Below are 22,228 nucleotides of genomic sequence, written 5' to 3'. Positions count from 1 at the left end.
GAGGAAAGCAGAATGCGATTAATTCTCTCTAGACCTAACGGCTAAGATGTGGACAAACTGAGGTCCAAGTTCAACAACACCAGCGGCAACTGATCAAATACTGGCACTGGACCAGGAAAGCAGCTCACACTCACACCGCTGCTTTACCAAGGCCCGATGTGTTGGGTGGTGAGGACTGTTTAACTCTACAGTCAATAAGACACTATTAGTACCGTGGCAACCTCATTAAGACCATGTTTTGAATAAGCACAAGAATAAACAGTTAATTTGGGGAAAAATACAGAATTTTTAAATGGCCTGTATTTTGCATATTAACAAACTTACCTCTATAGAAATGTTTTTTTTTGATATAGCCAAGTATTTGGATTAAAAATAACTCAAATCTGAGAAGTGCTTCAAACAAAAGGAAAGAGAAATCAAGTAGGAAAAAACAAAATGGTAATAAAATCTAGACTCTAGGTATAAGTTAATAAAATGTTTTCTATTATTTCAGTGAACCCTTAAAACTTTTTATGCCAATAAATCAACCTTCAAACAAATATTCAGCACATAAAAACTGACAAAGTTTATTAAGAAACATTAGTAGTCGGTGGTTTTTAAAAAGAACATAGAAGATGACAATCCACAAGACACATACAAAAAAAAAAATCAAGATATTAAATACCATCTAAAATTAAAGACCATAATTCAAATTGCTAATTGTAATCACTGCGTATGGTGAAGTAGTGGTTGCTCTCCATGAAATTCATCCATCTCCTCAGGAAAGCTAACGAGACTCACTTCAAACTCCATCATTTCCTTTCCTGCAGTCAACGCTGTCCAGGTGCCAAGCATGCACTGTATCACAGAAAGCACAGATGCTATCGGACAATCTTTTCCTCAGGTGTATTTCAGCCATCTTTTAAAGTGCAAGCTACAAACGGGCTGTTTCCTAAATAAAGGCTGTAAAAGACAGACATAGCTGAGACAGCACTCCAACCCTGCCGTAGATGGTTATAGAACTAACCCAAGGAAGCGGCAGTCCTCCGCAAAGGGGCCCAGTCCAGCTCGTACTGGACGGACTACCAGCCGAACATGTACTCCATCGCTCTGGACACAAGACTTTCATCTTTTTTTGGTGTTTGTCTGTCAGAAATAACCTATTAAATAAAACACACACCACAACAAAGAAGAGAGAAAAAAATGTGTTAGGTTACTGTTTCTTAAGTCAATTCTACAGTTAATGTCTAATTTAAAATAGAAACAACAAGCCGGGCGGTGGTGGCGCACGCCTTTAATCCCAGCACTTGGGAGGCAGAGGCAGGCGGATCTCTGTGAGTTCGAGGCCAGCCTGGGCTACCAAGTGAGTTCCAGGAAAGGCGCAAAGCTACACACAGAAACCCTGTCTCGAAAAACCAAAAAAAAAAAAAAAAAAAATAGAAACAACAAAATGAACTTAAGAGCACTGAACTATATATAAGTTTGACACAAAAATATGGATTTCTAATATTAACATTTCCAATTAAAAAACTAAGAAAAATCAAACCCTACAAGAAATGAGGAATTTAAAATACAGATTTAAAAAGATAACAACAAAAACTTCCAATTCTGTAATGATCTCCAAATATCAGGAGATTACAACACAAAATTCGACTGCCCATCTGACTAGCGCACACACACTCATGTGCAGGTATCATGACCTGTGCCAGAATTCAAGACTCTTGGTTAATTGGTAGGGGACAATTAACCACCAAGCAAGCACCACAATTCCTCTACCATTCTTCAGAGAATGTGATGAATTGCTCTACTTTTTTTAAATGACAGCTTTTTCATCTCTGATATTTAAAGTTGATCACCTCTTGATAACGACTACTATTACAAGGATTTTTTGTCTTTGCTTTTGTTTATAACTTTTTATAATCAAATAAGCTTTAATATTTTCTCATGCCAGCAATGTATAGTATTAATGTTCTGGTGGGCATACAACTGTAACTGAGGAAAAAAAAAACCTTTCAAGATATTTTAAGAAATGTTTTCTTCTGCTGTGCAGTACTGCAGATCAAACCGAACACTGTACACACACTGGATACGTGCACTACCACTGAGCTATATCCCCAGCCCAAACAAACTGCTTCAATGTTCTAGACAACTTTCAAACTGGCAAAGGTTCTTAACTTTAAAATGGGAAATGTAGAAGTCTGAAGGTTTCACCAAGGAAAGCCATCAGGAAACATTTAACTGTAATCTCTCTCTCTCTCCCCCTCCCTCCCTCCCTCTTTCTCTCTCTCTCTCTCTCTGATATATTATTATACTAAATACCTGGTAGTCACTGGTGGAGGCCTTGTATGCTGTAGCAAGAGGCCTCATGGTAGAAACCCTGGGAGTGCTTCCAGGCTGTGTTGGAGTGCCTAAGGTCTTGATTGGTGGTGTAAAGGCTAGAGATGGAGATGACAAGGCTCCTCTGTCACTGTTTTCCATGACACTCTGGAGAAACAAAGAAACACAGGATACATCATCTAATACTATGTAGTATTTCACAGAAAATCTTACTAAAAAAAAAAAAAAGAGGCTACTGGATTTGATCATATAAAGTTTTCAAAAAAATTTAACTTTGAGAAGACAGTATGTTTCTTAGCTACAATTTGAGACCTAACTCTCAGCCACATCAAACAGCCTCAATCTAATTATAAACCAGAAGAACAAGAATCTCTGAGCAAAATGGATGTTTGGGGAAGAAACAGGGTTCCAGAGAAGGAGGTAAGAGAGAGGAATGGGGATGAACAGGATCAAAGTATATGATATACATGTAAGAAACCTTCTTTGGAAGCATCTCAGGGCAGACCCTATGGTAAGCCAGCAAGGACAAAACAAAAGAAAAACTATTTTACATGTAATTGTACAATTACTGTTGTGCCATAGCTATCCCTATGGAAGAGAAGACTCTAGAGCCCTCTCAGTAGCCTCAGACTTTCAGTATCCTTTCCTATTCCGGTTTCCCTTAAGGAGTCTAGACAGAAACACCATCTGCTTTGTTTAATTTCGGTGTATACTGGCAACAAGCAACGCTTCCAGTATGTAACATTCAGGGAGAGGTTTGCATATACTTACTTCAAGTATGTTCAAACTGACTTTTTAAGCCACATGAAAAGTTTAAATTTTACTCACTAATATTGAAAAAGTACATATAAAGTAAGCTGTAAAGACTCTGACACAGAAATGAGTATCAGAAAGCCTTGGCTTTAGTTAGCATCTATGTGGAAACAGCACCAGTCATTACAGTTTACAGAACCTGATGCTGCTCTGAGCAAGATCAGAGTAGGTTAGTAGTCCAGAGTCTAAACTCCAGGCCTCACTTGAACAACTCCACACAAGTTACTTAGGCTCTCCAGACATTTCTTTTTGAAAACTGGAGGGGTGAAGACAGATTAACGTCCTGTGATTACTTTTGGCCCACTGCAGAACCATGCTACCATAAACACCATTTTATAAACTAACAGAAAGAAGTATAGTGAGGCTCAGGGGCAAACACTAATGTCAATACTTATCTGTGCTCTTCATACAGACTAAGAAGTTCTTTTAAGTCACCCACAACTTACTTTATCTATACATGGCTTGACACCAATCATGATGGATTCTCCAAATATTCTCCCATCTTTGCTTAAGGCCTTCCGGGCTTGTAATTTAGACTGGTAACGAATATGCATCCAGTTGCCTGTGTTGGACATCTGCAAAGAACCAAGTTATTTCTTAAGATACGAAACCCATATACGACATACAAACACGGGGACAAAACGAACTTTCATTTTTTTATTTGGTACCCCGTAAAAGGCTGCATAATAGAATTCAGAAAGATCCTATGGAAACAGCTTCACTAATCCCGATCCAGATCTCAACTTTCTAACATAGAACATGTGGCAAATATTCCCTAAAAGTAAAAGTAACTCTCAGAAGAATTATCTCCTACAGAAAAGTTTTATTAGGAGCTATTATGAAATTCTAAAAGGCTATATTCATAAACATGACTTTGTGTAGAAGAACTGAAGTAACAGAAATGCATTCTGGGTATGGCCTGCATATGGTACAAGCATCTCTGAAGGCCGCTGTCGGATAAAGAGCTCTTAGGAGACTCCAGCAGCTCTGGGCTCCCCGCTTCCTCTGTTCCCAATAAAGCTTAAGAAGAAAACATTAATGTAATATGAGACATATTATTAATCCTAGGAGGCTGCGAACTATTTAAGAAAGGGAGGGTGGACCCTGACACTCTCACTCAACTCTTTATTCCTTCTCAGCAAACACTATGCAAGTTTGAGTCTTCTAGACTCCACAGTATGTGTTCTTTAAATTTAGAAAAAAGACAAAATTCAGAAGTAGTGTTCTTCAATTTATAACTTTTTTCCATAATCAAAATCTTAATTGAAGAAAAAAATATAAGTAAGCCTTACCACATGCTTTAAGATATTCCCATATTGTGCAAACTGTAATAATATATAAGAAGCAGATGCTTGTGGAAACCTGGGGGGAAAAATTGCCCAGACAAACTGTCAATTTTCATTATCAATACAAAAGCAAACTACCATACCATACTTCCTCTATAGTATATCAGTCACTCAAAGGCCATACCTTAAAATTACTTTTGATTCAGCTATTCTCCATTTTCAGAGCCCATCTCTGAAATCTTTGAAATTCCCACTCCCATAGCTTATTACCACAGCCCTTCATCAGTTAGCCAGATGCAGGTCTGCACATACACATAATATATATTTTTATAAGCATTAGGTGTATTGTGACTAGAAAGGGAAATTTTTAACATTATAAAACTGTATCACGCCGGGCGGTGGTGGCGCACGCCTTTAATCCCAGCACTCGGGAGACAGAACCAGGAGGATCTCTGTGAGTTCGAGGCCAGCCTGGGCTACCAAGTGAGTTCCAGGAAAGGCGCAAAGCTACATGGAGAAACCCTGTCTCGAAAAACCAAAAAAAAAAAGAAAAAAAAAAAACTGTATCACTCTGCACTGTGCATCACCTTAAGATTTCTGGAATTTAGTGCTTAAAAATAAAACTCAGCATCAGTAACAAAGCTAAAAAGTTACTTAAAAGGATGACACTCAAAAATAAATCTAGCATCAATAACAATGATATTAATTACTTGAAAATGATTAAATTACTACAAAATTACTTGAAGGTGATATTCAAAATTTTAATAGCCATATCTTTTTTTTTTTTTTTTTTTTTTTTTTTGGTTTTTCGAGACAGGGTTTCTCTGTGTAGCTTTGCGCCTTTCCTGGAACTCACTTGGTAGTCCAGGCTGGCCTCGAACTCACAGAGATCCGCCTGGCTCTGCCTCCCGAGTGCTGGGATTAAAGGCGTGCGCCACCACCACCCGGCTAGCCATATCTTTAATAGAATACTTTATTAAGTCTTACACAGTTTGAATATTTTGCAATAAGGTATGATTACTTTTGTAGTCCAAATAATGAAGTGATTTTGTCTGAAAATAGTAACAGCTATTACCAGTATAGAAAAATAGCTTTACAAAATTTAAACTACTAATATATATTAACCTGAAACTTCAATTAAACAGTTTAGGGGTGAGGGGGGGGTAGTCTCTCACACAGACAAAAAAAAAGTGAAATTAAACACATTAAAATCTATATAAATAAATCAGGGGCCATGGCACATGTCTTTAATCCCAGCACTCAGAAGACAGAGGCAGAATGATCTCTGAGTTCTAGGAGTCCAGGAAGCCAGGGATAGAGTGAGATCCTGTCTCAACCACCCCTCCAACAATGTGAATAAAACACTGAATTCAGAACTGAAAATTCATTTTTATTTATTTATAGATCTCTGGATATGAGATTTTTTTGTTCCAAAAAAAGTAACAAATAAATAGGGTACAAAAAAAAGTAACAAATAAATAGGGTACAAAAATGAAAAGGAAAATAATGATTGCATGTGAAGATGGCATTTGAGAAACAAGACATAGTTTGTAGACTCTAGGGTCACTTTCAGTAAAATCTAAAAGTCCCCTATTCTTAAGGCGATCATCCAAGACAATGGATGTCTTGTTTATTTTTATTACTATGGCCCCACGTTGATGGAAGTTAAACAAGCAAAGGAACATATAATGTATCTCGGAAATACTCCCCTTAAATGATCAAAATAAAGTTTTATTCCTTAAAAAAAAAATGCTTCAGTAAACACATACAGAATAGTTAAAATATAAAAGTAATAAGATACAGCATTGTAAAAATCTTAAATATTTTTTAAAACACTAGAAGTAATTCAAGTACTTTTTTCAAAAAACGGACTAAGAAATTGACATGCACACTCAGCACTGCTCCTACTTTGTGAGGAAAAAAAATAGAATATTTAAACACTGAAAAACAGAATCAAGTAGCCAACTCAAATGCTGGGGACATGGGGCTTTGCAAGGCTTCCAAAAAATGCAAAGGAATGTGGTTGCCCTGCTTCTCACTAGAGCAGTCAATAACGTGCAAAATCCCTTCAAAGCAGTGGCCATCACACCTTTAAGAGAAAGGTCAGTTATAGCTGGGAATAAAAACAGGATTTAAGACTTTCCACCATGCACTCTTATACACATTTTGAATTTTTAAATGTTAAAATGTTAAACGCATAAAACCCAATAAACATTTATTGTCCACTATTTATTCTTCCTTCAAGGAGCCCTATGTGTTATCTTTATATGTTCTACTCCCCAAAACGAACACAGTAAGATCCAATATAAGTGAGGCAATCACACTTTGAGAAATAATCTACATGTGGTTTAGTGTAAAGACCAAACTGATATCAAAAGATGTCAGTTTCTGAAGTTCTTGCTATTTAATGAATTGTGATTGGCTGAAGAAACCACTTTGCTGTCTACAGTCCATTTCCCTCATCTGTGTAAAGTAAAAGATTTACTGGTATCTCTAAGGTGCTTACATTATTATAGCAATAAAAATTGTTCTTCGCATCTAGGAGTGTCACCACATTTCTATTATTAAATACTGACTAGAGTGTGACACCTTGGTGACACAGAACATAAATGTATTTCAGCACTGCCAGTTCAAGCCAGCTGAGAAGATTACTTAAGCACAGAAGGAGCCATTAGAAAATGAGGAATATCGAGGATACGGACATATGCACACTGCTGTCTGCCACTCAGTATGAAACATGTCAGCAACAGAAAATAACTGATAAGATGAGGTAAATGTTGTCAATGGTTCATAGTTGTAGAATCTACTAGTAGGTGTACATGTGTTTGCTGTCCAAGTCTTTCAAAGCTTCTGCACTGTTCAACAATATGACCAAATACTGGGTGGGGCTATGTTTTTTGTTTTTTGTTTGTTTGTTTTTCAAGACAGGGTTTCTCTGTGTAGCTTTGAGCCTTTCCTGGAACTCACTTTGGAGACTAGGCTGGCCTTGAACTCACAGAGATCCACCTGGCTCTGCCTCCCGAGTGCTGGGATTAAAGGCGTGCGCCACCACTGCCCGGCCTAGGGGCTATGTTTTTAAAAGGTCCATAATCCTTACCCAAACACAGTCACCCAAGTGTCATCGAGGTGATCTTCTGAAGTCAGAGAATCTCCTTGAGTATAAAAAGGATCCAATTGGGCAGGAGAGAGTGTTGTCTTTCGTGGTTGGCCAATATTTGCTGGACTAAACATGCTTTGTCCTATATTGTTAAGTTTAGGAAGTTAGTTACCAACATAAACACATGAGCTTATTTTAAAATAAAAGATCTTAGTTCAAATGGCAAAGTGTATTAAAAGTTGACCATTATATATAAATGATTTGAAACATGTAACTGTAGCCAATAGCCATTTCATACTGTCATGAGAGACAGTCATTAGTAACTGGGATAATTTATCATTTTGTCTTTGTCTTTCGCTATATAGCCTAGGCTGGCTCCAAATTTGCAATCCTCCTGCATCAGCCTTCGGTGCTCAGATTACACGAACATGCCATCACACATGATTCTGCATTTGGTTATTTTGAAATTAAGTACTAATGTCACATCATGAACATGGTAAACATTTGTATATTCCAACAGAAGATAATGGAAGCCCCCTCTGCTCCCCCACACCCAGTGCTGGGGATAAATCCAAGAGTGTCACACACGTGAGTCAACTGCACCTGTCACTGAGCTACACTCCAACCCTTGGTTGTTTAAGCCACATGATCCCCCTGCATCTGCTAGGATTGAAGAGGTATGTCACTAACCCTTTTTTTTCCTCTTTGGTTTTCTGAAACAGGGTTTCTCTGTGTAACAGCTCTGGTGTCCTGGAACCAGGCTAGCCGCAAGCTCACAGAGATCCGCCTGCCTCTGCCTCCCAAGTGCTGGGATTAAAGGCATGCACCACCACTGCCCGGCTGCCACCAAACCTTCTATAAATTTATTTCATCTCAAAGGTCTTGTCAATTCAGACTACATGTTTCTGAGAAGTAGACACTAATTTTCTTTAATTTTTACAATAGAAGTGATTTATTTAATTCAGGAAATCACTTCATATATATGGAACAACATTCTTGATGTTTCCGGCATAGCAACACAAGTCTTAAAAATATGAAACCAAGCACAAGCATCCCTAATGGAGCCTACATTCTAGAACAAAGACAAACAGATACATAATGTTAGAACCCACACTATCCTAGACAATAGCAACTAACAATTAGTCAAGAGAGGGGCTGTGAACACGGGAGGGCAGCATGAAAACAATGCAAAGTACATCAATGTCAAGTGTGGTAACCAGGTGGAGACAATGGCCAGTGCAGGGCCCGAGAAGGCTGGGGCTGGTGTTGAGTACAAGCAAGAAATCCACTACTTCCACACTGAGCAAGGAAGACCGAGACCAGCAGGCTCATAAGGAAGCCCTGATAAAAGGGGCTTTTGCTTATACCTCAGATGAAGCTGAAAAAAATCAACAAAAAACTATGAGCAAGAGTGACTCTAATAAGGGGCTGGAGAGATGGCTCAGAGGTTAAGAGTACTGACTGCTCTTCCAGAGGTCCTGAGCTCAATTCCCAGCACCCACATGGTGGCTCACGGCCATCTGTAATGGAGCCTGATGCCCTCTTCTGGCCTGCAGACACACATGCAGACAGAGAGAGCACTCATACATTCATTCATTCAATCAATCAATAAATCTTTTTTTAAAAAGTCTAAAAACAAAAAAGCAAATTAAAGTTATCAAATAAAAACACTAATGTAAATGAATTTCTAACCGAAAAAAATATGGTCACCTAAAATTTCAAACATCTCAATTCTCTTAAATATGTTACATAACTTGGGCTTAGGAAGTCATCTAATCCAACCTATTAATGTAGCCTTTACTTCAGGAAAAAGGTTAGATCACACTAGATCTACTAAGCTTATTAAAAATCCCTTCAAAAGGGCCAGCTTGGTGACTCAGCAGGAGGTAAAGAAACTTTCAACCAAGACAGATGACTAGAGTTCTATCCGAGATCCTTGTGGTGAAAGACTTGTCAACTTCTACAATATGTCCTCTGACCTCAATCAACATGTATGCCATGGCAGGAGTACATACATACATGGACAAAATAAAAGAGGGGAAAGACAATACAAATAAATAGACTAAGAGTGCTAACTACATATATGCTGTCATCTTTAGTTTTGATTGTCTACTCCAAGTAGAATCAGGCAGAGTTTCAATGAGGAACTGGCTATACCAGCCCGGCCTGTAAGCATGCTTGTAATGGATGTTGTTGACTGTATAACTTAAGTGGGAAGACTTGTCTTCTGTGGGTGGAACCATCTCTTGGCTGGGATGCAGGATTGTGAAAACAGAGAAATTAGGCTGGGCACAAATATGCATGCATTATTAACTCACAGTTCTTCATGTGGATATAATGTGACCAAATGCTTCAAGTCCCTGTTGTCTTGACTTCTCCACAATAATAGGCTACAGCCTGGAACTGTGAGCCAAATAAACCCTTTCTCCCTTAAGTTGCTTCTGTTAGGGTATTTTTAAATCAATGCAACAGGAAGAGGAACTAAAACATCTTATAACACACTGGACAATTATTCTTTTCCTTGTCATCACAGATGGATTTAATAGTAAAATGTATTTTTAAATTGAGACATTTAAAATGGAACATTCCAGGGACTTGGGAGTTGTCTCGGCAGTTAAGAGCACATAATGCTCTTGCAGATGACCCAAGTTTAATTCCCAGCACCCATGTCAGACAGCTCACAACTGACTGCAATTCCAACTTCAGGGGATCCAATAGCCTCTTCAGGACTCTATAAGCACTGTCGTTACACGTACATTCACACAGGCATGCAGACAGACAGACAGACACACACATAATTAAAAATAAATCCTGCCATGTATAGTGGCACATCTTTAATCCCAGCACTTGGGAGGCAAAAGAGGATCTCTGTGAGTTCAAGGCCAGTCTGGTCTAAATAGCAAATTACAGGCCAGCCAGGGCTATACAATGATACTCTGTCTCAAACACAAATAAATAAACCTAATCAACCATCCCTTTAAAATCTAATTAATTCTTCTATAAAGATATGCCTTTAATAAGCCAAAGACAATAAAAGGTACATCAGTATAAAACCTAAAGCCAATTCAATTTTTATGCCTTGTATAAACCATTAAGATACAGTTTAGTTATGCTATATCATGCAATAACCTTCAAGCAAGAAATTAAATTAAAGCTCAAGCTGAGACAACCATTATGACCTTTAAAAAGACAAACCAAAATTAAGTCTCAAATGAATAAGCAATCTAATTTTTGCCTTGTCAACTAATCTAAAAAATGTAATTACTTATATTAATTGAAAAAGTATTTACATAAGTTTAGTAGAATTGCTCCCCACCAAGTTAATATTTAATTGCTCCACTGAGTTCACTTCTTTTAAATAAAACTTCTGGTACCTATACTCTATGCTTTGTAAGATGAAAATAAAGTATGCCTATCAAAACACATCAGATCGGACAGTAATTTATCTCCCTGGGTAAATCACTATCCAAACATCCTTCATAAAATCAGATTAAAGAGCAGGCAAAAGCCCTTGTTACCCTTCAATTAAAGAACAGATCCAATTATTTCAAAAGAAATGAAAACAAAAGAACTATGGGAAATTTCAAAAGGACACGATAAATGAACATTGGGAAAGGAGTTCTTAGGCATGACACCTTCTCACGATGAAAAAAGTAGCAAGGATGTGTAAGAAAGAATTTTGCTTCAGCTCACTGTACAGTAGGACCTGTTTGGTTCCTAGGAAGAAATGCCTACACCCTGGGGATTTCCCCAACAATACAACTGTCATGGTAGGTGCCTCAGATTGACGTGACGGCATACACTACCAAGGTGACTCTTGGTCATTCCAGACAGATCATAATAGCACTTGCAGAGGTTTCTGAGAGCCTTTCACATAAATTATCAAAACTTAGGCTTATTTTGGTAATCCCCAAATTTATATCCAACTCATCTGAAGATATGACAGCCCTGAATATCCTCTAATGCACAGCCTGTGTCTGAAGTGAGGATAAACTGGTAGGTACTTTCCTTACAGTGTATGATCTGACATACTCACTGTATCAAGATGTGCCTTGGACAGCAGACAAAGTGTCTAATGAAGCAAAGTGGACAGAACACCTTGATTCCCTGGAGGCCCTCAGACACCTACTAACAGTCCTTCTGGGAAGTCTCTTTAGTGTGGATGGACAGCCGCTTCAGGGACCTGCTGCCCTGACTTCCCCACAAAGAGGGACTATAAGCTGAACTGTGAATCAAATAAGCCTTTTCTCCCTTCACTTGCTTTTACCAGGGTATTCTATCACAGCCACAGAAGAAACTAAAACAGTTAAGTCTTTTCTTCCTCATCAGAGATGAATTTAGTAGGGAAAATTTATTTCTAAAATGAGACATTTAAAACAAAACATGTCAGACGCTGGAGAGATGACTCAGCTGCAAAAGGCTCCTTGTTAAAACCAAGGAGAACTAACATGTGAGGCTTATACGACAAGGAGTCTTGTAGTAGAATATTATTTTAATGTGTTACTTTTGTTTATGTTGCATTCTTTTACTCTGTGAAGCTGTGTAACTGTGCCTGTCTGAAACACCCGATGGTCTAATTGAATGACCAATAGCAAGGCGGGAGAAAGGACAGGCATGGCTGGCAGGCAGAAAGAATATATAGAAGGAGGAATCAGGGAGGCAGGGAAGATCTAGGAGCCAGAGAAGGAGGAGGACTCCAGGAGCCAGCCACCCAGCTACATAGCCAGCCATGGAGTAAGATTTACAGAAGAAAGAGAATGGGAAAAGCCCAGAGGCAAAAGGTAGATAGGATAAATTAAAGGGAAGCTGGCTAGAAAGTAAGCCAAGCTAAGACTGGGCATGCATAAGTAATAATAAGCCTCCATGTGTGATTTATTGGGAACTGGGTGGTGGGTCCCTCAAAAGAGTAAAAAACAAACAACAAAAATTTGGTGTTCAAATGAGGGCCATATTTCTGTAAAGCCAGAGAAAGCTGAACAACAATCACAAGGGGTACCGTTCCCTTAAGGGTTTGGTCGGACAGTTTCTGCCAGTCACTGAGCCCTTGAGCAGCAGTACATTAAGTAGGAACAAAATAAGTAACAACACCTGCCACAGTATAAGCATTGGCATCCTACAGCTCTAGGAAGGTTGAATGCAGCTCTTGGTCAGACAAATCTCCAACCAACCCACCAAGAGTTTCACCCTTCGCTTTCCCAACCTGAGAGGCGAGTGGAGCCAGCCAAGAGAGCCACACAGAGAATCCAGATGTATCTTAGCAGTTTAAAAGTTTGCTCATGTGGTCAAAAAAGACTAGAGATATGCAGTAAAAGAGATCCAGACAGTAAAAACCCCTAAGCAGGTCACAGTGTGTTTAACCAGTGTGTGTAGGCTTAAGAAAAGAAAAAGGGTATAGTCATAGGGAAAAAAATGAATAGTTTATAAAGTCTTTAAAGAGAAAAGCCATGTAAGATGGAAAATAAACAGATAGTCTGGATCCTGTATGTTATTGTGTTGATTGCGAATTTTTTGATTGTTGAAAAGCAAAGGACAGCTGCAAAGAGACCTGGAACTGAAAAGGGGACTGTTGAAATAAATCAGCCTATATACTTTAGGAATGTCTTAACTTTTAAAAAGTCAAAAAAACATTTGTCAAGTGGCAATCAAAAATGCTTTGGAGTTTTGTTCCCACAGGAGATGAGAGGCTATAGATTCCTTCAGGGTTAATATGGATCAGGTTTGATCAGGCAAGACCTCCTGAATCTTGACAGGTGTCAGCAAAGGTTACTGCTGGTCTTCCCAGGACTTGGTCATTATTTCAAAATTTTCTCCTTGGGACCCTAAAGATACTTCGTCCACAGATAGTAGGAAGAAGTATGGAGAAAACTATGCCCACATTCCCAGGAGTTGGGGGGTGTGGATGGTTGTTGGTTATTTAGTGGGTTATGGATGTTTGTTATCATTTAGAGGACTATAGTATATTGATATAAATTTAAAGTTATTTTTGTTACACTCTATATTTCTCCTTTAAAAGGTTTTTGTATATTGATGCAAATTTAAGGTTGTTTTTGTTACCACACATATTTTTATACACACACACACACACACACACACACACGTTTCTACTCTTGTTTAAGGTATTGTACCTATGAAGTTCATTTAAAAATGTAAGGTAAAATTCTAGTTTTTGAAAGCTGTTATTATAAACTATATCGGATAACCAAGAAACATAGATTAGTAGTCATTTATAATAATCATGTACAATCATAATAATAATGTAGCTATGTTAGTTAGGTATGTTTTCCAGATCATACAGAGATATATTTTAGATAGATAGATGTCTTCAAACCTTTCAAAGACTTACAGAACATGGCATTTAAAATGTTTTGTTAACTTAGGGTTTTTCATGACAATGAGACACATCTGCTCCTAGCATTCAGAGATGATGGGCACTGAAGAAACTCGTTATGGAGTTTGCTTTCATTGTGGCAAAGTTAGCCCCAGGGCAAAGAAACTTCTCTTGCCTTGACTGTTGACAGTCCTGAGCAGGACACACAAGAAACAGATGGTTGAACTTTGCCAAAACAGGGCTAGACAATCCTTCAAAATTCCTGCTTCACAGAAGAGTCTGCCAGATATTCTGCAGGACACTGAGGAAAGCGACTGATGAACTTTAACAAAACAAGGCATGATAGTCCAAAATTCCTGCTTCATAGAAAAGTTTACAGATATTCTGGAACTGTAGGCTGAAGATGGATGCCCCAATGTCACAGAGGAACATTGGGTGACTGTCCAGGCAGTCAAATGTCTCCACTGTTAGGTAATATTACATCCTTCTGGGTCTTTGATGAAGTTGAAGACTAGGCAGTTATAGTTACAGTTTTTCTTAATTATGATAGGAAGTAAGTTAGGTATAAAACTCTGGATTCCCTAAGATAGGATAGATAATGCATTATTTTCTTTGAATATTCTAACTACAAATGGACTGAATATTGAAAATTAATTCTTACTTGGTAACTTTTTGTTGTATGCAGTTATACTATGTTAAAGTTAAAACCTTTATTTTTTATTTAGACAAAAAAGGGGAAATATGGTGATATTTTATTTGTATTAAAATGTTTATTTGTATGTTAATAAATAAAGTTGCCCGGGGGTCAGAGCTATTAGCAAGCCATAGGAAAGCCGGGCGGTGGTGGCGCACGCTTGTAATCCCAGCATTTGGTAGGCAGAGCTAGATAAGTCTCTGTGTGTTCAGGGATACAGCCAGCATTGGATACACACGCCTTTAATCTCAATACCAACCATAGAAGACCTGGAGGTCTATACAGATAGGCAGTGACGAGGCGGTCATGTGGTTGGGTTTACAACCAATGAGAAGGCAGAACAGAAAGTCTATAAAGACTTTAACACAGGAAGTAGCTCTTTCGGAGAGATAGGACCATCACAGGAGGAAGGTTAAGGTTTTTGCTCTTAGCTCTGACCTCTTGGCTTTCTTCTTTGCATTGGTTCTGTGTTTCTTATTTAATAAGACAGTTGGTTACATCTACAGGGAAATGTAGTAGAATATTATTTTAAAGTGTGTTACTTTTGTTTATATTGCATTTGTTTAGCTCTGTGAAGCTATGTTACTGTGCCTGTCTAAAACACCTGATGGTCTAATAAAAAGCTGAACAGCCAATAGCAAGGCAGGAGAAAGGATAGGTGGGGCTGGAAGGCAGAGAGAATATACGGAGGAAGAAATCTGGAGGATAGAACTAGGACAAGAGAGAAAGGAGGAGCCAGAGAAAGAGGAGGTCATCAGGGACCAGCCACCCAGCTATACAGCAAGCCATGGAGTAAGAGTACGATTTACAGAAGCAAGAGAACTGGAAAAGTCCTGCAGGAAAAGCCCAGAGGCAAAAGATAAGATGGGTTAATTTAAGAAAAGCTGGCTAGAAACTAAGCTAAGCTAAGGCAGGGCATTCATGGCATTCATAAGTAATAATAAGCCTCTGTGTGCGAATTTATTTGGGAGCTGGGTGGCGGGCCCCTCAAAAGAGCCAAGAAACAAACAACAGAATGTGGTGCTAGGGCCCTTCTCATCCTAGCTAGACGGAAAACTGTCACTGTCACTGCTTAGAAGACCCTGGAGGAGTGCTACTTCCTGCGTTGCTCCCCATGGCTTCTTCAGCTGCTTTCTTATAGAACTCAGGACTGCTCAGGAGTTGTCCACCATGAATTGGACCCTCCCATGTAAATCATTAATCAAGAAAATAACCCACAGACTTGCCTACAGGCCAATCTGATGGAGGCATTTTCTCAAATGAAGTTCCCTCTTCCCAAAATACCTGGGCTCCCAACTTTATGAGACCAAAGATTTTGTCTCTGAAGAAAAGGAAGCTAAGCCCTGGCAGTAGTGGCACATACCTTTAATCCCAGCACTCAGGAGGCAGAGGCAGGCAGATCTCTATGAATTTGAGGTCAACCTGTGTCCACAGAGCTAGTTCCAGGACAGCCAGGAATGTTACACAGAGAAACCCTGTCTCAAAAGACCAAAGAAAAGGAAGCTAAAAACCTCAAAAATCAATGAGTCCACTCATAGAGGATAATAATGAGAGGGTACAGTGAAAATCTGTATAATGAAAAAGGAAATTTGTCTATACTCAGAACACCAGCCAGGTAACTTTGATGCCATTAAGATTTTCTTTGAGAAAAAAATTAAAAGGGAGGAGACTACATATGCTGAAATTAGCCTCTAATTAGCCCTTCCCAATATTCAGCATATTATCCAATTCTCTTACAGTGCAGCCCAGTAAGAAACAAGAGAGCTTCTATTAACCTTGCCCCCAATCCCAACCAATGTGGACCCCTACCTATGCAAAAGATTCCATATAGCTAGCTTTTTCATATCATGTTCAATAAGCATGCATTTACCAACAATGACAAGAGAGAGAAAATAAGTACAAAAAAGAGAAAGAAACAGAATTAAAAAGAGTACTATTAACCTCAGCCACTAAGACATCTTTAAAGAAAGAACAGGACGTTATATTTCTAAATTCATTCAAAAAACAAAAAAGACTATGGAAATTAAGATGTCACAAAGAAGAAAGATTCACTGAGGAAATCTGAAAAGGCGGTATACAAATGTGGATGGTAATGGAGACAAGAAAAAAAGAATCACAAATCTCCAAGGGATCCAAATGCAAACCAAAGGAATTCCCCAAAAGAAAGCAAGCATCTAAGATCCAGATGGCAAGTTCCTCAGAACAAAGGAAGCACCTTAACTAAAGGATCCATCAACTCCCAAGGAAAACAGAAGAAAATCCCACAGCAATGCACACTGTGAAACTGAGAACACAAACCATGTAGAGATCATAAAGGTTTTCTCCCAAGAGCCATGAGTCGCCATGGTGGGTAACTTCCATAGAACACTGGAAGGTAAAAGACAAAGGGACTCTGTCGCGGAAATTCCAATCTCAAATATAAAGACTACAAAGAAGCATTTCTACCCTGTTTGTGTCTTACTTATTCTGCAAGCTTTATGATAAAGCTACTCAAATATGCGCTTCACCAAAAAGAAAATGAAAACAAAGGCCAGAAGGCAAGCAGATCTCTGTGAGTTCAAGGCCAGCCCGGTCTACAGAGTGAGATCCAGGACAGGCACCAAAACTACACAGAGAAACCCTGTCTCGGGGAAAAAAAAAAGAAAAAAAGAAAGAAAATGGCAGAATGGCAGATACACAACTAGAAAAAGGGAGATCCTAGGATGACAGTTGCTCACCTTCTGAAACAACAAACTGCCAGGAAAGGAACACTCTCAGCTTACAACATGGAAAGAGTATTTTGAAACCTCGCCCACCCCTATGACAAGGCCACAGCTCCTAATCCTTCCTATACAATCTAACAGGGGACCAGTATTCAACATGAGAGCTGTTAGGGTTTAGTCTCATTCAAAGCATCACAAGATGATATGTTAAGGAAGCATAAGCAAGCACACAGTAAAACTCACGCCAGTATAGCACAAGACATCACTTCACGAGAGCTGCAATTTCAGAAACCTCAAGTTAGGAGGTAAGCAAGAAAGGAGCATTTAACACTAAATACAGGAACTAAGAAAATAGCTATAAGTGAAGTCTGTTTTTTCAAGTTTCTCATCAATTCTCTTTTCTGTATCTTACTTAGCCAAGCCTAAGTCAGTATATCTGCTAGATCTTTCGAAAAACTATTCCTTTTTACTTGTGCCTCATTCAGACTTTCTATACAAATTCCTTAAACTCAAAGCAGAAGCAGCAGGGTATCCCAGCAGTCAGCTGATAGTAAGTATCATTATTCTTGCTTCTTACATTCCATTTTCTTTTGTTACTATGTTCTTCCTCATGTATCTAGACCACAACCATCTTGCTCTTGGATTACTCTAGAAGTCTCCAAAGGTTCTGTCTCTCTGTTCCCACTCTACCTCAAACCTATATAAATTAAGAGCCCTTCCAAACCAAAAAAAAAAAAAAAAAAAAAAAGAGACAAGGTTTTGTTGTGTAGCCCTGGCTGTCCTGGAACTCCCACTATAGACCAGGCTGGCCTTGAACTCAGAGATCTGTCTGCCTCTGCCTCCAGAGTGCTGGGATTAAAGGTGTGTGCCACTATGGCTGACAACATTAAACATTTAAATTAAAAAAAAAAAAAAAAAAGAGCCCTTCCAGTGCCCTCATTTAGTCCACTAAGATCTATGGCACGACCTTGCCCTTGATAACTGCACCACAGTACACATACAGCTCAAGTCATTATTCAGTTTATGGTAAGTAATAACATAGCAATAGAAAACTAACATATTACTCTATAAAACTCCAAGCCCAGCCAGATGAGGTAGCACGGCTGTAATCCTAACACCCAAGAGCCTAAGACAGGAGGGCTGGAGGAGACTAGCCTGAGTTACTAAGCAAGACCCCGTCCCCCCAAAAAACAAAACAAAACAAAACTTTAAGTCCCCACCCCACCTATACCCTTTCCTCTACACAAGATGTATTAGCTTCTAAAGAACGTTTATAATTTGCTTATTGTTTATAAACATAAATCCTGCAACCAATGCTGTCTACTTGAGGATTATCTACTGTGTTGTTTCACATAGCTTGTTACTGAGCAGCTGAATACACATGCAATGGGAATAATAAACATGTATAAAGTATTATGTCCTAAGGATTATACCTATAGTAATTAAAATGTTGTTAAAGAAAAACTAGGGATTACACTCAGTGGCTGTTAGATTACAGCTTTGGATCAATACCCCTCAAAACACCTGTATTGTTTGATCTGAGTATTCTTTCCAGTTGGAACAACTCTATTTTATACAGTTTTTAATAACTCAGGAAATACTTCAAAAGTCTATTAAGTATGCATTCTTAAATTCTTAATACTTTTGGTAGACTATCCTATCTATAAATTCAGAAAGCAATCTATACAAAACACTACCTTCCTTAAGGAAGTTACTGACATTTCAGGAAGTCTCCAAATCTAAAGAGGAAGACTGCTGGCAATCATCATAGCAGAGAACAGAGTTTGAGTAAGAGGACTCACCAGTCACAGGAGTTGTAACTCCAACAAGAGGACTCTGCATCACTGAAATGTTTGTCTACATGAAAACAAGAGAACTAAGTTAAAAGCATAAAGTTCTACCCATGCACAAACACAGTCATTACTACAAAGCCTTCTTCAATGGATAACTGAACTACTAGAATGTACTAACTTGAGTTGTCTCTAATCAGCTCACCAAAAGGTACTTACTCACTTTGTCTTCTGTCTTGACCAGTATTAACCCAAAATATGCAAATATCAAATTTCCTTTGGGTCCTTTAGTATACATTATAAAACAAGAAACATGGGTCTGATGACAGCTCGGTGTAAAGTACTCTTGCTGCCAAGCCTAACCCCTGAGCTCAAGGCCCGAATCCACACGATGGGAAGAGAAAACCTACTCCTACAGGCTATCCTGTGGTCCCCACAGGATATCTTGACGCTCATTTGCCCACAACATACATATATACACACAAAGTAAGTAAATTAATTAAAACATAATTTAAAAGAAGTTACATTGGATAAGAAAAAATCTTACAGGAATTAATGGTAATATTGTAGCTATTTGGTTTTATTTTTCAATGTACAATACTCAAACTAATGGATACAATGGTGATTTCTTCAAATCATCAAAATCACACAGAAAAACAACGCAATTTTAAACAGACACAAACTATAAAACAGAACACATTCAAATGACAACAAAAGACAACTTGTGTTTAACACTCTCAGTATAATATTACAAAGAGGAAAAAGTATCATTAAGCATCCTTAAATAAGAGAATATTTTAAAGGAGTTAAAAATCCTTTTATAGGGTTGGGAGATGGCTCAGACCTGAGTTCACCAGAAGACCTGAGTTCATTTCCCATCGCCCATGTCAGGCAGCTTGCAGAGGCTTCTAACAACAGCTTGAAGAGATCCAGGACCCTCTTTTGGCCTCTCAGGGCACCAACACAGTGGCATATATCCACATAGATACACACATACTCAAAAATAAATGTTTTTAAATCCTCCTATAAACAGAAAAAACTATCCAACCATCTGACGCAAACCAGAGCTAAGCACGGTATCCTGGGATTTCTAATTTGGTCTCATCTATTAAAATTCATACTGACTTCAAAATCAAAAACATCTCTGTATAGATGATCTACAACTCTGTAAACATTTCAACGAAGGCAGTAACTAATGCTAGTTCTTCTCATGTATCAGAAGAAAAATGAGAATGGTCATGAATCCAGAAGAAGCCAGTAGTTCTCATACCAAGCTGCACATCAGGTTTATTAAACCTTCAGAATGGTCTCCATTCAGGAGTTCTAGATTTGGTAAACCTAGAAGATCACTATCCATTAAGAATCTTACATATGCAGGCTGGGTGGTGGTGGTGCACACCTTTAACCCCAGCACTTGGGAGGCAGAGCCAGGTGGATCTTTGTGAGTTCGAGGCCAGCCTGGTCTACAGAGCGAGGTCCAGGAAAGGCACCATAACTACACAGAGAAACCCTATCTTGAAAAACCAAAAAAAAATGCAGGCTGGGTGGTGGTGGTGCATACCTTTAATCCCAGCACTTGGGAGGCAGGGGCAGGCAGATCTCTGTGAGTTCAAGGCCAGCCTGGGCTAAAGTTCCAGGACAGGCTCCAAAGCTACACAGAGAAACCCTGTCTTGAAAAACTAAAAAAAGAAGAAAGAAAAAAAAAAGATATCTATAAAAACCACAGATTACTAAAGTGAGAAAACAGTCTAGAGTCTGCTACCTTCCCTTTTTTGCTAACAGGATTTTGCTATATAGGACAGGCCAACAATCCTCCTGCCTTGACTCAGCCTCCCAAGTGCAGGGCCTATAGGTGTATGCCACCATGCTCCCTTAGAATTCTATAACATTTTAAGTACATTTCATGATAAACATGTGCATACATGTACTTGCTTATTCTATGCTCATGCTTACTCCAGAACAAGTATCAGGGAAAACTTTCTAATTACTGACCTCACTGTGTAAGCACACAAAAACACAAAATGACTAATTATGGAGCATGGAATTCATGTATCACCTGTCTTCTTGAGGTCAAAGGTGTTGATCCAAGTCCTGGACTGGAAATATCATCATATATACTTCTAACAGGTGGAGCTCCACTTTTATCTTTATGAGCAGGTACAACTGGCTGTGGTGGTGATCCCCCTATGATGTACAGAAAGTCAGGTGAAAAAGCAAACTAACTATTCATCCATCTTCTAAGGTATGTTTAATCTGTGGTTTTGAAATAACAAACTCTGTTTCCCAGAGCTATTCAACTTTTATTCTGTATAACCGTCACCTGGGGCTCTTGTTTGATGTCAGACTGATTCAAAAGATCCAGATAGAACCAGTGACTACACCTTAACAAGCTCCCAAGTGATATCACACTGTTGGTGAGCTGCAGACTGCACTTGGAAAGGGTTTCAGAATAAATTGCTACTGGAAATTTTAGGTTTTAAAAAACACATGTAATGTTGCTTCCTCTACTCTATGCTTAACATTTCAACACACAATGTGATCAATCCCAGAGCTACACATGGTGATATATGCCCTTGGTCCTACCTACCAGGAGGCTGGGTTGGGCCGATCACCTGGATTACAAGATCAAGGCCAGCACTGACAACATATTAAGACCCTGTTTCCAAACAAATAAAATATAATCTCATTTCTTCCTTGAAAGTATGTATTAAACAACTCCATTATACGCCAGGCGGTGGTGCACACGCATTTAATCCCAGCACTCAGGAGGCAGAGGCTGGCGGATCTCTGTGAGTTCAAGGCCAGACTGGTCTAGAGAGTGAGTTCCAGGGTAGCCAGGACAGTTCATGGAGAAACTTTGTCTCGAAAAACAAAAACAAAAACTCCACTATATATATCTGAAAAATTAAAATCACCTCAGTATGGAATTTGACCCTACTTATAATTCTTACAGTAGAAACATTTTTAATAATAACATAGGAGGGGCTGAAGAGATGGTTCAGCGGTTAAGAACACTGACTGCTCTTCCAGAGGTCCTGAGTTCTGTCCCAGCAACCACATGGTGGCTCACAACCATCTGTAATGTGATCTGGCACCCTCTTCTGGCCTGCAGATATACATGCAGACAGATTACTGTACACATAATAAATAAATAAATTTTAAAAAATAATAATAACATAGGAAAGGGCCAATTTTTGTGGCA

The 22,228-nt window shown here is 38.7% G+C and overlaps 1 protein-coding gene across 2 annotated transcripts in view; it reads right to left on the bottom strand.

The window, feature by feature from the left end:
* Nucleotides 1-541: 541 nt before the first annotated feature.
* Nup35 (nucleoporin 35) overlaps nt 542-22,228 on the bottom strand; it is a 26,196-nt gene continuing 4,509 nt past the window's right edge. The window contains exons 3-10 of one of the 2 annotated variants that reach the window (XR_008214983.1): nt 21,083-21,210; nt 19,039-19,093; nt 7,513-7,654; nt 4,422-4,491; nt 3,576-3,704; nt 2,299-2,463; nt 1,007-1,139; nt 542-837 (exon numbers count right to left, since the gene is read on the bottom strand). Coding sequence is in view for 1 of the 2 variants with exons in the window: in XM_052723849.1 (XP_052579809.1) it covers nt 1,062-1,139; nt 2,299-2,463; nt 3,576-3,704; nt 4,422-4,491; nt 7,513-7,654; nt 19,039-19,093; nt 21,083-21,210 (767 nt within the window). In the remaining variant the exon portion in view is untranslated. Of the gene's footprint in view, nt 1,140-2,298; nt 2,464-3,575; nt 3,705-4,421; nt 4,492-7,512; nt 7,655-19,038; nt 19,094-21,082; nt 21,211-22,228 lie in introns of both variants that reach the window. The other variant, XM_052723849.1, reaches the window with a different exon arrangement.

This window comes from Peromyscus californicus, unplaced genomic scaffold, assembly GCF_007827085.1.
Source record: "Peromyscus californicus insignis strain IS unplaced genomic scaffold, ASM782708v3 Scaffold_7__1_contigs__length_154581171, whole genome shotgun sequence".
NCBI lineage: Eukaryota > Metazoa > Chordata > Mammalia > Rodentia > Cricetidae > Peromyscus > Peromyscus californicus.
This window is presented reverse-complemented; position numbering and strand designations above follow the sequence as displayed.